Genomic DNA, 14,353 nt, shown 5'->3' with positions numbered 1-14,353 from the left:
ATGTCATGGTTTTAGAAGCTTCTGATATGCTAATTGACATCATTTGAGTCAATTGGAGGTGTACCTGTGGATGTATTTCAAGGCCTACCTTTCAACTTAGTGCCTCTTTGCTTGACGTCATGGGAAAATCAAAATAAATCAGCCAAGACCTCAGAAAAGAAATGGTAGACCTCCACAAGTCTTGTTCATCCTTGGGAGCAATTTCCAAATGCCTGAAGGTACCACATTCATCTGTACAAACAATAGTATGCAAGTATAAACACCATGGGACCACGTAGCCGTCATACCGCTCAGGAAGGAGACGCGTTCTGTCTCCTAGAGATGAACATACTTTGTTACGAAAAGTGCATATCAATCCCAGAACAACAGCAAAGGACCTTGTGAAGATGCTGGAGGAAACAGGTACAAAAGTATCTATACCCACAGTAAAACGAGTCCTATATCGACATAACCTGAAAGGCCACTCAGCAAGGAAGAAGCCACTGCTCCAGAACTGCCTTAAAAAAGCCAGACTACGGTTTGCAACTGCACATGGGGACAAAGATCTTACTTTTTGGAGCAATGTCTGATGAAACAAGATAGAACTGTTTGGCCATAATGACCATCGTTATGTTTGGAGGAAAAAGGGGGATTCTTGCAAGCCGAAGAACACCATCCCAACCGTGAAGCACCGGGGTGGCAGCAACATGGTGTTGGGGTGCTTTGCTGCAGGAGGGACTGGTGCACTTCACAAAATAGATGGCATCATGAGGATGGAAAATTATGTGGATGTATTGAAGCAACATCTCAAGACATCAGTCAGGAAGTTAAAGCTTGGTCGCAAATGGGTCTTCCAAATGGACAATGACCACAAGCATACTTCCAAAGTTGTGGCAAAATAGCTTAAGGACAACAAAGTCAAGGTTTTGGAGTGGCCATCACAAAGCCCTGACTTAAATCCCATAGAAAATTTGTGGGCAGAACTGAAAAACGTTGTGCGAGCAAGGAGGCCTACAAACCTGACTCAGTTACACCAACTCTGTCAGGAGGAATGGGTCAAAAGTCACCCAACTTATTGTGGGATGCTTGTGGAAGGCTACCCAAAACATTTGACCCAAGTTAAACAATTTAAAGGCAATGCTACCAAATACTAATTGAGTGTATGTAAACTTCTGACCCACTGGGAATGTGATGAAATAAATCATTCTCTCTACTATTATTATGACATTTCACATTCTTAAAATAAAGTGGTGATCCTAACTGACCTAAAACAGGGATTTCTTTACTAGGATTAAATGTCAGGAATTGTGAAAAACTGAGTTTAAATATATTTGGCTATGGTGTATGTAAACTTCTGACTTCAACTGTATATAATGTTGCCGGAAAAAAAGCTCATTGTGATTGCTGTGCTTGTTATTTACAATTTAATAAAAGGGGTTTGAAAATGTAAAGTTAGTCTAGCTTAAAATGTCAGAGACACTATGGTAAAGTGTTCTTTTCTCTCTCTCTTTCACCACCAGGTGGTTTTGAGACCAGGCCGTTCGTACGGGGCATCCAGGGTCGTAGCGTCAGCATGAGGACCCCCACGAAGAACAAAGAGACACTGAACAAGGTCTTCCCGCTACGCTGGTCGTTCGGCTCCAAGGACCGCCAAAATATTGCAGCCGAGGCCGCCCCTGCTCCCATCCCTGCCCCTGTGGAACTGGTGGAGTACCTAGAGTCTGGAAGAAGACCTCGTTGCACCAAGGACTCTATAGTCAATTTAATGACGGGCTCTGAGAGCCGGAAGAGTCCTGCCATCAGCTCCCCCAATGTGGGAAGCAGCCTGAACTGCATGGGACAATCAGAGTCTCCGCAGATGCCAGAGGGCCAGAGAAGACCAGTCACAGACAAGACTGAGACGAGTCTGAGACGAAGTAGCAAAGGGTCCCATCAGCAGCAGAGAGACCAGGGGGATCAGAGAGACCAGAGGGACGAGGGTAGGATGGGCAGTAGTAGTAGTACTAACACTCTGACCAGGAGGAGCACCAAGAAGAGTAAGGAGAAGGACCAGGGAAAGCCCCAAGAGGCCCCATCTAGGAGGGGGTCTAGTGCAGGCATCCAGTCCAGCTCCAGCACCCACAGCCTCAGGGACAGAGACTGGGAAGGCACCCTGAGGAGAGGGACCAAGGGCCACCAGGACCCACCACCAAGGGACTGTATGGTACCACCCGAGGGAGAAAAGAGAAGGAAGGGTGAGAAGGTAGAGGAGGCCTCCAAGAGCCACGAGGGGCTGCTGTCTTTCTTCAAAAGCAACTTCAAGAAGAAGGACAAGGAGTCGTCATCGTCTCGCAAGTCCGACTCTGGAAAAGTTGGCGACGTCGGCGGGTCCAGCATCTCCCAGCTGTCCCTGTCCAGTGGAGCCCCAGGCGGGGCCACGAAGACGGGGGAGGCGAAATCCAACGGAGCCCCCCGCAACGGGAGTGCCAATCGTCTCGGAGACGAGCTGCCCAACGGTAAAGCCAGACGCGCCGCTGCTGCCCATATCAAACGCTCTCAGAGCTCATCCAACATCCCCAGCAAGGAGGAGTCTAGCATGCGAAGGACCGCCTCTTTACACCGCAAAGGGATGTCCCATGACGTGGCTCCGCCCCCTCGCAGCCTCACAGCAGAGACGCCCTCCTACGGTACCCTGCAGAGGACTCGCTATAGTACCAACTCACTGGGACGCAAGAGGACGGTCCCCGAGTCCAGCTTTTAGCTGACACACACACACCCTGACACACACACACCAGGGTCGTTTTCACTAGGCACCAAACAGAAGAAATGGACTGAACAGGGAGGGATTATCTTCATTTGTCGAGTAAGAAATGCTATGTTTTTGTTTTCCATTGCAAAATGTTTTTACTACATTTTGCTACAGTGACTTTGTGCACTAATCAATCTGACCCTGATCAAAGCAATGGAGCTCCACTGGAAGGATACTCCTGTAGCACAGAAGCACAGGTATGTGAAAACCACACAAGGTGGCGTGGAGGGGTGTAGCGTCAGTGAAAGAGCCATTCACAGGGCCAAGGAGAATATTTATCAAAGGTGACACAAGTACAACTGCTAACATAAACAAAATGTCATATCAGAATGAATATTTTCTTATTCCAGTTTTGATTTTATTTATGTGTAAAAATTATTGTGACTTAACAAGTGCCTCAGTAACTGATATGCAGTTTTTAACCAATGAGTTTGTGGACACCTGGTCAGCACCGGAAGCACATGTTGTATTCACACACATACATGCACACACAGGCATGCACACGCACGCACACACATTATCTACACTCGTGTCTTAAAATCGTAGTAAATGAATGGCATTCATCACTATCCTCCTCGATCGGTTTGTCCAATGATAGCACCTAAAGGAATGTTATGACAGTGTCATGACAATACGTTTCGTTATTAATGTCTACACGCTCTAGAAGATTTGGACAAAAACATTGATTCATTGAAAGTCTACATCAGAGCTTTAATAGGTGATTTCCTCCTAGATTGAACTATGAATGATTTAATAACTGGCTGTACGTGCTGCTTGCACTGCAAACTGGCTGCTATATAGATTCACACATTGCAAGTGAAGGTTATGATATTGCACTTTCTACAATGCCAATGGTACCGAACTCTCCCTTTCATGCAGTAAGAAGGGGACCCTCCTAACAATATATCTTGGCCTACGCAACACGTCCCCCTTCATTCTTAAGCTCGTGAAAATATGCAGTTTGACCACACAATCCATTATTATAAATTCAAGTACATTTATATGGAAATTTGACATTTTTAGCACTGAAATCTGGCTTTATGATTCTAAGGAAATTACCGTGGTTTAAATTAGTACAAAATGACCTCAGATTGATCTATTCTTGCTACCGGTAGGTAATGGAACTTTCTGATGCTGATACACTGACATTCTGGTATGTAGGTCTATGCGGTACTGTATTAGAGAGGCAAGTGGTGTCGATGGATTGCATCACTATGCAGTTCTCTATGAAGGATCATGCACTGTAACAGTAAGGTCACTGTAACAGTAAGGTCACTGTAACAGTAAGGTCATTTATTTGAATCATTAGACTGTCCACTACAGTAGGCAGTAGATGCACTGGTCCGATCACCCCTGAATGTCACATACGTGTTATTTATCCACCTTGATGAGCTCTTTGGCCCCCCCTTATCCAGTCTTACTTCTCATCCTCTCTCCCTTCACTCCTCCACATCGATCCGTCTTTTTTTCATTCCCTGTCATCCATCGTGTCTCTCATCAAGTCTCTTTGGCCACTGACTAAAGGTCCCCTCTGCTCCAATCTGCAGAGCTCTCGCCTGGCGTTAACGGCGTAGGCGTTCGATTGAAACACCCTCGCTCTCACTGGGTTGAAATTAGCGGTGTAATTGGGTCGAGTCTCTACGGTACAATATCCCTTCTTAAGAGTCGTTAAGGTACACCGTGGGAAGAGGCTGTAGCTACTGGCAGTCACGCAATGTCTGAGTCTGAGAAGCTTTTACATTTTTTTTACCTGTTAGTCATCCATTTTCCTTCCTGAAAGCTACAGTATATGTACAGCTACAGTATATGTACAGCTGCAGTATATGTACAGCTACAGTATATGTACAGCTGTAGTATATGCACAGCTACAGTATATGTACAGCTACAGTATATGTACAGCTACAGTATATGTACAGCTGTAGTATATGTACAGCTACAGTATATGTACAGCTACAGTATATGTACAGCTGCAGTATATGTACAGCTGCAGTATATGTACAGCTACAGTATATGTACAGCTGCAGTATATGTACAGCTACAGTATATGTACAGCTGTAGTATATGCACAGCTACAGTATATGTACAGCTACAGTATATGTACAGCTACAGTATATGTACAGCTACAGTATATGTACAGCTACAGTATATGTACAGCTACAGTATATGTACAGCTACAGTATATGTAGCTTTCAGTTTATACTTTTAATGGACCTAGCAATGCCACACTTTATCGTAGGGGTGAGAAAAACACTTCAACACCCCACACCAGTTAGTCCTTGACACTAATTAACTCCTTACACTTAGCGTCTGCCTGTGCCACTCGGGCACAGTTCTAAGCAATAAAGATTGAATGAATGTCTGGTCACGTCGTGTCCATGTTTTGCACATAGAATATACTGCTGAAGTGTAAGTTGAAGGAAGCATTGTGGGCAGCAATTCAACAGTTTGTCATTGGTACACCAAGCATGGATAACAATAAGGTACCAAATCCACATGGGCAGTTTTCAGCTCATTTCTTTAACAAATTAAGCCTTTCGTTAGTATAGCCAGTTTTCACTCACAATAATTAGTGGACCAAGCCACAGCATTGGTATTATCCTGGAGCAATTTTTTACAGTATCAAACTCACCAGTCACTATTGACTCTATTGGGAAGATGGAGGATCACATCAGTTTCATGTTAAATAAATAAGCCTATTACAATCCTGAATTGTGAAGTTTTGTCATTTGTCTTTGCAGCTTGAATTCCTGGGGGACAGAGGGGTGTTGAGTTTGAGTTGCTACAGTACTTCGCAGTCAACCGTCTTAAAACTTCACTGTTGCCCGTAGGTCTTTTCTGTGACTGAGCTATGCTTGGTGATAGATAGCATGTCTTATCTATAGACAACATGGTCTCATTAAAATATGTCAAAATAGTGCCATATTAACCATTAGTTATACTGTATGTCACAGAAACAAACATATTATGTCTGCTGTGGGAATAAGAGCGTTCAGATGGGACACAAAGTCTGTATTGTTCATTGACATTTTGTTTTTCTTTTGTTCTAGATGAGGACACTATGTACCTACCACAAAGTTTACTTGTACCAAAATTAAAATGAAGACTACAAATGAAGGTTTTTTTCCAATTATTTTGTGAAATGTGGGATAAAGATGATTTATATGCAACTTTTCTACATTTTATAAGAGTTTTGTAAATATATGAATACACATAGCTCTATATAATATATGTATAAAGGGAGACATGATGTAGTATAGCCTTGTATAAATCGCAGGGCTATGAGGTTAAGGCTGATGCACAAGTATAGGCCTCAACTGTGGTGTGTACTGTTCTTCTATGCACAAGAGTATGACAAGGTATATGTTATTACTGTAAAACTATTACTGTAAAATGACCACGAGGGTTTGTATCTGCCTAATATGTTTATACTGCAAATAAAGCACATTGTTTAACACACTTGGGTTTGTGTGCAGTTATGTATTCTGTATTCACTCACTTGGATACATGTGTATTGTATATTCTAAACTGAGTGGTTCGAGCCCGAATGCTGATTGGCTGACAGCCGTGGTATATCAGACCATATAGCACAGGAATGACAAAGCATGACTTTTTACTGGTCTAATTGCATTGGTAACCAGTTTATAATGGCAATAATGGCCATAAACAACACCCCCTCAGGCCTTATTGCTTCGTGTTCTTAATGTTTTTTACACTCAGCGTATAGTATAGTATATGTGAGTATAGTATGGTGCTTGGTTCCATTGTTGGAGCTGTCTTCATACTCTTCAAGCGTCTACATAAAGAACACCTATAAACATCATCTCTCCCACCACCCATGCCAGTATTTCTTTGAAAGGTTCACATTGTTGTACTTCAGGGCTGGGCTCAATTCGAATTGAAGGCATTCAATTCAGGAGGTGATTTTAAAAATTATAAAATGAAACACTTTTGAAGTAAATAGCTTCTACTAATCAGTTTATTGAGAAGTCATTGAGAATAGATGCAATTTTTTTAAATTAACTTTACTTTCCGAATTGACTGCCTTCAATGCAAGTTGAAACCCCAGCCCTGATGCAATTACTTAGAATGAACTGGCATGTTTTGAATTAAAGGCCAAGTACCAAGGACATAAGTGCGCTGAACAATTCCAAGCAAACCTGCACTTTCACAGTTCAAAAAGAATAAACAGACCAAAAGGGTTGATTCTATTGAGTGACTGAAACAACAATGAATAATAGATGCAACTGAGCAGGACAATTCATTTTTCAAACTCTACTTTCAAAACTCTCATTTTAATATTTAGCCTCTTGAAATTCAATAAGATTTCCTTAACAAAAGTTCGGACATACTCACTTTAATGTGAGCTGACATTCTATCATTCACTTGATCACTATGATGCATCATACATTCATCACCCTAATGCCAGAATTTAGATAATTTCGACAATTAGTCAATTTCACATGGTTGTCAATAATTGCTCATTAGATGGCACTATTGCAGTTGGTATGGTGGTGTCTAGTGGTTGAGTGCAGATTATATAATTTGATCATATAGGGTTTAGTTCCAACGTTCATCACATTCTTGTTCTATTTGGAAAAGCAAACCTGCCCTGAGACATAGATTGAAGGCAATGAGACCAGACAAATTCATTTTAATGTAATTTATGCTGAAAGAACATCTTGAGAAATGAAGTTGTGCCTATATGAAATTGTGTATATTAGCCTTCCATTTGATTTCATACCAGTGAATCATGGGATACATAGTGCACCGACAGGTAGAACATTCAACACTACGTTGCCCTGACACCTGAGGGTGAGTAGAGATGCCGATACAATTAGCTCCTTTGTTCCAATGGAGAAACAGACAGCATGGCTCAGAGCCATTCATAGACATGTACAGATGTGGCTTGTTATCTTTAGTCACAGTGAGACAGAGATTCACAGTGTGTGAACTAAAGGAGATGGGATGAATGAATAGGATAAAAGTATCCTATTGAGTCTTCACAAAGATGTGTTAGGTTCTTATTTATCAGACTAAATAACTCACGGACACTAGAGAAGCTTAACCAAGTTTAATTCTCCCCAACGGGTCGTTACAGCTGTAATTCAGACCACCAGATATTTCTCACCATAACAGGTATATATATCCCACTTAAGACACTCCTCTTTCTCAAACTGGAAGTCTTCTGACTAGCTTGGAAAGACAGTACCGTACAGTACCGAAGAGCCCTTACTGCTGCTTGATCATCCTATTTTTCTAACTTAATTGAGGAAAATAAGAACAATCCGAAATTCCTTTTTGATACTGTCGCAAAGCTAACTAAAAAGCAATAATCATGGCCTCTAAACCTTCAAGCTGCATACTGGCCCCTATTCCAACTAAACTACTGAAAGAGCTGCTTCCTGTGCTTGGCCCGCCTATGTTGAACATAATAAACGGCTCTCTAACCACCGGATGTGTTCCAAACTCACTAAAAGTGGCAGTAATAAAGCCTCTCTTGAAAAAGCCAAACCTTGACCCAGAAAATATAAAAAACTATCGGCCTATATCGAATCTTCCATTCCTCTCAAAAATTTTAGAAAAGGCAGCAACTCACTGCCTTCCTGAAGACTTCCCTTGCTGTCTCTGCCTGGCCGGTTCCCCTCTTTCCACTGGGATTCTCTGCCTCTAACCCTATTACAGGGGCTGAGTCACTGGCTTACTGGGGCTCTTTCATACCGTCCCTGGGAGGGGTGCGTCCCCTGAGTGGGTTGAGTCACTGATGTGATCTTCCTGTCTGGGTTTAGTGCCCCCCACTTGGGTTTGTACCGTGGCGGAGATCTTTGTGGGCTATACTCGGCCTTGTCTCAGGATGGTAAGTTGGTGGTTGAAGATATCCCTCTAGTGGTGTGGGGGCTGTGCTTTGGCAATTGGGTGGGGTTATATCCTTCCTGTTTGGCCCTGTCCGGGGATGTCCTCGGATGGGGCCACAGTGTCTTCTGACCCCTCCTGTCTCAGCCTCCAGTATTTATGCTGCAGTAGTTAATGTGTCGGGGGTCTAGGGTCAGTTTGTTATATCTGGAGTACTTCTCCTGTCCTATTCAGTGTCCTGTGTGAATTTAAGTGTGCTCTCTCTAATTCTCTCTTTCTCTCTTTCTTTCTCTCTCTCGGAGGACCTGAGCCCTAGGACCATGCCTCAGGACTACCTGACATGATGACTCCTTGCTGTCCCCAGTCCACCTGGCCGTGCTGCTGCTCCAGTTTCAACTGTTCTGCCTTATTATTATTGGACCATGCTGGTCATTTATGAACATTTGAACATCTTGGCCATGTTCTGTTATAATCTCCACCCGGCACAGCCAGAAGAGGACTGGTCATCCCACATAGCCTGGTTCCTCTCTAGGTTTCTTCCTAGGTTTTGGCCTTTCTAGGGAGTTTTTCCTAGCCACCGTGCTTCTACAGCTGCATTGCTTGCTGTTTGGGGTTTTAGGCTGGGTTTCTGTACAGCACTTTGAGATATCAGCTGATGTACGAAGGGCTATATAAAATAAAAAAATTGATTTGATTTTTGATTCACTTCTATTCTTACATCTTATGGTTAAACAGGAAGTGGCTAGTAAATCCTTAATACTCCCTTCAGGGGATCTGACCTGACCTCCTGACCTCAACCCCTCCTTCGCCTAATCCACAGATGTTAATCTGCTTCCCCTATAGCAATCATTTGATCTCCTCCCATCCACCCATCACATTCCACAGCCACTCTGTCATTCCACAGATCTCACTCCTTTATATACAATGCGTCTGATCTTCAATATCTCAATGTTCAACTTTTTGAAAACAAACAGTCCCTCCTCTTGAACAAAAGCATCCAAATGTTACATTTATATAAGCTTGGAAATTACTTAAATGGACAAACGATAATAAAACATTAATTTAAAAACGAACAAGTGGAACAAACATTCACCGTGAGGTTTACAAACTCAGAGACTTATGTTCTATAATCACACCATACACAATTTTATTTCCATCTCATCACACAATAAAATGCCATTCCAGCTGAATCTGCTGTCTTGTTCCATGTCAGCTGGAACACTTTTTGTTTCTCCACTTTCTCCTTCTGGTTCCTAAGAAAGTGATAGCATAAGACTTGGAAAGCAACAAAAACACACACAAACCATAACAGTATTAACGTGACCTAGTAATATTTTACATCAATAGCAGTCAATATTAATCGTCACCTTAATTCAGTCTCATCTGAAAGTTGTAAATTCTTGGTTATCTGCACGAACCCTGGCTAACAAGTTGAATCAGCAATGCAAAATTGGGTTTAATTATTTATTTACTAACTACCTAACTAATCACACAGAATTACATATACACATAATTAATCATAACTTCATAAAGGAAAACGTCCCTAGCGGGCGGAACAGATATGACAGCTTGTTACACAAAAGAAAAGGGGCTGGGTTTGAGTGAAAGAACAGGAAGACTGAGGAACAAAGGGCGAAGCTGTGCTATCGTAAATGCAGTATCTTATGCATTCTAAATTACCACCCATTTGGAAAAGGAAAATGCAATAAATATTTACTCTGAGCTGTGCTTCAGTAGGTTGGTGGTAGATGGAAGGCCTTGATGCCCAACCGAGTCCTTTGTCCTTTGAAGAATGTCTCTGGTTGTCAATTGGATACGTTGTAGTAATGTCGTTGTGTGGTAGACGGGATACTCTGTCTGTTCCTTCCTAACCTGCGTTTGCAGCTGCTGTTGCTAACTCAATGGCTAGGAGGTATCACTTCTGTAGTGAATAAGAGTTCAAAGTTCATACCATTCGCAACCAAAGCTCACGCTGATGTTGGCTTCGTTCTGTAGTTATTATCTGAACCATTCTGACATCGGACCGTCGTCCTCACATCCTCGCAACAGGAGGTTATATTGTCATCAAGGCTTTATATAGGAAGGGAGAGTCGGGCGTATTTGAAAAGTTTTATAGCCCATGTCCCTTCACAGGGGCGGGCCACTGATTGAGCAGAGCCCTACCTTATGAAAACCCAAATCTCAAACTTTAGAAGCCAAAAGCACATTTCATCCCATCACGAATAATTTCATATTCAAACATTTAAATTGAACAACAATTCCATGTGAATCTGATAACTCTGATGTGTAGACTTTCCACTGTAGAGTTTATGTCTTATGTCTTATCATTGATGAGAATGTCTCAGATGACAACCGAACTGACATCATATTCATTAAGTACCACTGCATATGTTCAATTGGTCGGATTACCAGAATATAGTTCATTTCCCCCCACCTTCTGATGTTCCCAGAATCTCTATGTTAACCAAGGGTTTTGCAAATGTAATATCAGTAGGGTAGAGAGAGGAAATGTCATAAACTTTACCCCCAGGCCAACGTCATGACAATGGTTTTGTCCCGTAACACACATCACCAAATTTATTCACACTTGTCTTCCTATTTCCACATAATCTGCCATAGTTCACCACCCCAACAGGGCAAAAACTAACTTGCCATTCACACTCACACTTTTACGGCCACTACAACTAGGCTCTCGCCCGTTATAGGTTATGCAGGGAACCAACCCCGCCGGCATTTACCCCCTAGGATTTACCCATCGCAGGTTCCACCCTGCACGGGCTTACCTTCCGGGACTCACCCTATACTTAGAGTACTAGCAGAAACCAACCTACTAGGAATTTACCCCCTAGAACTTACCTTTTGCAGATTCTAAACTGCGCAGGGCCTCACCCTTTTTTTATAGTAATCACAGGTACTAACCCACTGGGATTTACTACTTGCTTTATAGTACTAGCTGGAACCAACCTAATAGGGATTTACCTCCTAGGAATTACTCTACAGGTACTAGCCTGTACGAGTTTCCCATCCGGGACTTACCATTTAGCTACGACCGGTCGTTATACAATGGGCCTACTGAATTAAACTCAGGCTCTCCAGGTCCGTGTCCCATAATTAGTTCAGCAAACGATTCTCATCTCCCCAAGATGTCAAAATGAGTGGAAACAGATATAGGAACTAGCCTACCTTGTTTGTTGCCAGCTCTGCTCCACTGATCTGGACTCCTTGGTTTGACTACAAAATGTGACGAATCCTGCCGACAACACCAACTGTTAGGTTCTTATTAATCAGAGTAAATAACTCACGGACACTAGAGAAGCTTAACCAAGTTGAATTATCCCCAAAGGGTCATTACAGCTGTAATTCAGACCACCAGACATTTCTCACCATCACAGGTAAAAATATCCCACTTAACCTCTAGCGACGAGCAATCCCGTATCCGGGAGCGTAATCATAGCCTCAAGCTCATTACCATAACGCAACGTTTCCTATTCATGAAAATCGCAAATGAAATAAATATATTCAAACACAAGCTTAGCCTTTTGCCTCAACACTGTCATCTCAGATTTTCGAAATATGCTTTTCAACCAAAGCTACACAAGTATTTGTGTAAGAGTATTGATAGCCTAGCATAGCATTAAGCCTAGCATTCAGCAGGCAACATTTTCACAAAAACAAGAAAAGCATTCAAATAAAAGAATTTACCTTTGAAGAACTTCGGATGTTTTCAATGACGAGACTCTTAGTTAGATTGCAAATGTTCATTTTTTCCAAAAAGATTATTTGTGTAGACGAAATAGCTCCGTTTTGTTCATCACGTTTGGCTAAGAAAAAGACCGGAAAATGCAGTCAACACAACGCCGAACTTTTTTCTAAAATTAGCTCCATAATATCGACAGAAACATGGCAAATGTTGTTTAGAATCAATCCTCAAGGTGTTTTTCACATATCTATTCGATAATCTATCAGTGGTGGCAGTTGGCTTCTCATCAGAAGCAAACGGAAAAATACTGCAGCTGGAGATTACGCAATAATTGCAACGGACGACACCAAGCGACCACCTGGTAGATGTAGTCTCTTATGGTCAATCTTCCAATGATATGCCTACAAATACGTCACAAAGCTGTAGACACCTTGGGGAAAACGTGGAAAATGTAAGCTGACTCCTAGCTCCTTCACAGCCATATAAGGAGTCATTGGAATGAGGCGGTTTCAAAAATGCGGGACTTCCTGATTGGATTTTTATCTGGGTTTCGCCTGTAACATCAGTTCTGTGGCACTCACAGACAATATCTTTGCAGTTTTGGAAACGTCAGAGTGTTTTCTTTCCAAAGCTGTCAATTATATGCATAGTCAAGCATCTTTTCGTGACAAAATATCTTGTTTAAAATGGGAACGTTGTTCATCCAAAAATTAAAAGAGCGCCCCCTATATCGAAGAAGTTAAGACACTCCTCCTTCTCTTCAATTCTTACATCTTATGGTTAAACAGGAAGTGGGTAGTAAACCCTTATTACTCCCTTCAGGGGATCTGACCTGACCTCCTGACCTCAACCCCTCCTTCGCCTAATCCACAGATGTTAATCTGCTTCCCCTATAGCAATCATTTGATCTCCTCCCATCCACCCATCACATTCCACAGCCACTCTGTCATTCCACAGATCTCACTCCTTTATATACTATGCGTCTTTATATACTTTATATACCCTATGTCTTTAATATCTCAATGTTCAAAATTTCGAATCCAACGGATATCACCCATTTAGATGTGAATTAACAGGCTCTCTCGATTGTAGTCTCATTGAGACATCTGATGCATTCAATTTTAATGACTACGTCTGAAAGAAAACACACCACACAGTGATTTTTGACCAATGTGAGGAAACGTCCCAAATGGAATCCTATTCCCTATATAGTGCACTAGTTTTGGCCAGTAATTCTGGTTAAATGTAGTGCACTATCAAGGCAGTAGGGTGTAGTTTGGGATGTAACCAGTGTGTTCTTGTATGTGATCATGTTGGCTTGATTTATGGCTGTGTTCTGGTCTGGAGAGTGGACTGTCAGACTCAGTAGAATGAATGGGGTTAAATGAGATAATGACCACTATACAGAACACAGATAATGGACACAACGGACAGAACATTGCCCTGTTCTTGGAAACGAGAAGGAACAGCATCCTAAGCTTTGCCAATGAGGCCACTGGGCCATTGGGTTTGTTTGACTTGACTTTGCCGTTAACTCGTGGTGCAGTACTTTCCATATTACCCACATCCTAAGGGTTTACTTAAAGTTATTGAGTTCTAGGTGACTTTTCTGATTTTTAAATGAGGAAGGCTCAACTTCAGTCCCTAGAAGGTGGCTAATGTAATAATATAATTACTTCTGATGCCCTTTAATAGCCACTCTTGTTGCTCAATTAAACATCAAAGTGGAAAGAAAATCAGCCCACTATGGAGCTTTAACTTATGGGCAGGTGGGACAGTAGCGTCCAACCTGGCCAACATCCGGTGAAATTGCAGAGCTCGAATTTCAAATTACAGAAATATAAATATTTAACATTCATGAAAATACAAGTATTATACATCAAAATAAAGCTTAACTTCTTATTAATTCAGCCGCTGTGTCAGATTTCAAAAAGGCTTTACGGCGAAAGCACACCATGTGATTATCTGAGGACAGCGCCCCACATACAAAAACATGAATAACATTTTTCAACCAGGCAGGAGCGACACGAAAGTCA

At 42.0% G+C, this 14,353-nt stretch overlaps 1 protein-coding gene across 5 annotated transcripts in view; it reads left to right on the top strand.

The window, feature by feature from the left end:
• The window catches only part of usp43a (ubiquitin specific peptidase 43a), a 116,112-nt gene extending 109,889 nt beyond the window's left edge, over positions 1 to 6,223 (top strand). For 2 of the 5 annotated variants that reach the window (XR_006079599.1, XR_006079595.1), the window contains exons 16-17: positions 1,500 to 2,964; positions 5,506 to 6,223. Coding sequence is in view for 1 of the 5 variants with exons in the window: in XM_042303430.1 (XP_042159364.1) it covers positions 1,500 to 2,719 (1,220 nt within the window). In the remaining 4 variants the exon portion in view is untranslated. Of the gene's footprint in view, positions 1 to 1,499; positions 4,650 to 5,505 lie in introns of those variants that run through there. The other 3 variants (XR_006079596.1, XR_006079597.1, XM_042303430.1) reach the window with 3 other exon arrangements.
• Positions 6,224 to 14,353: the final 8,130 nt, after the last annotated feature.

Source organism: Oncorhynchus tshawytscha, linkage group LG02 (assembly GCF_018296145.1).
Source record: "Oncorhynchus tshawytscha isolate Ot180627B linkage group LG02, Otsh_v2.0, whole genome shotgun sequence".
Taxonomy (NCBI): domain Eukaryota; kingdom Metazoa; phylum Chordata; class Actinopteri; order Salmoniformes; family Salmonidae; genus Oncorhynchus; species Oncorhynchus tshawytscha.
This window is presented reverse-complemented; position numbering and strand designations above follow the sequence as displayed.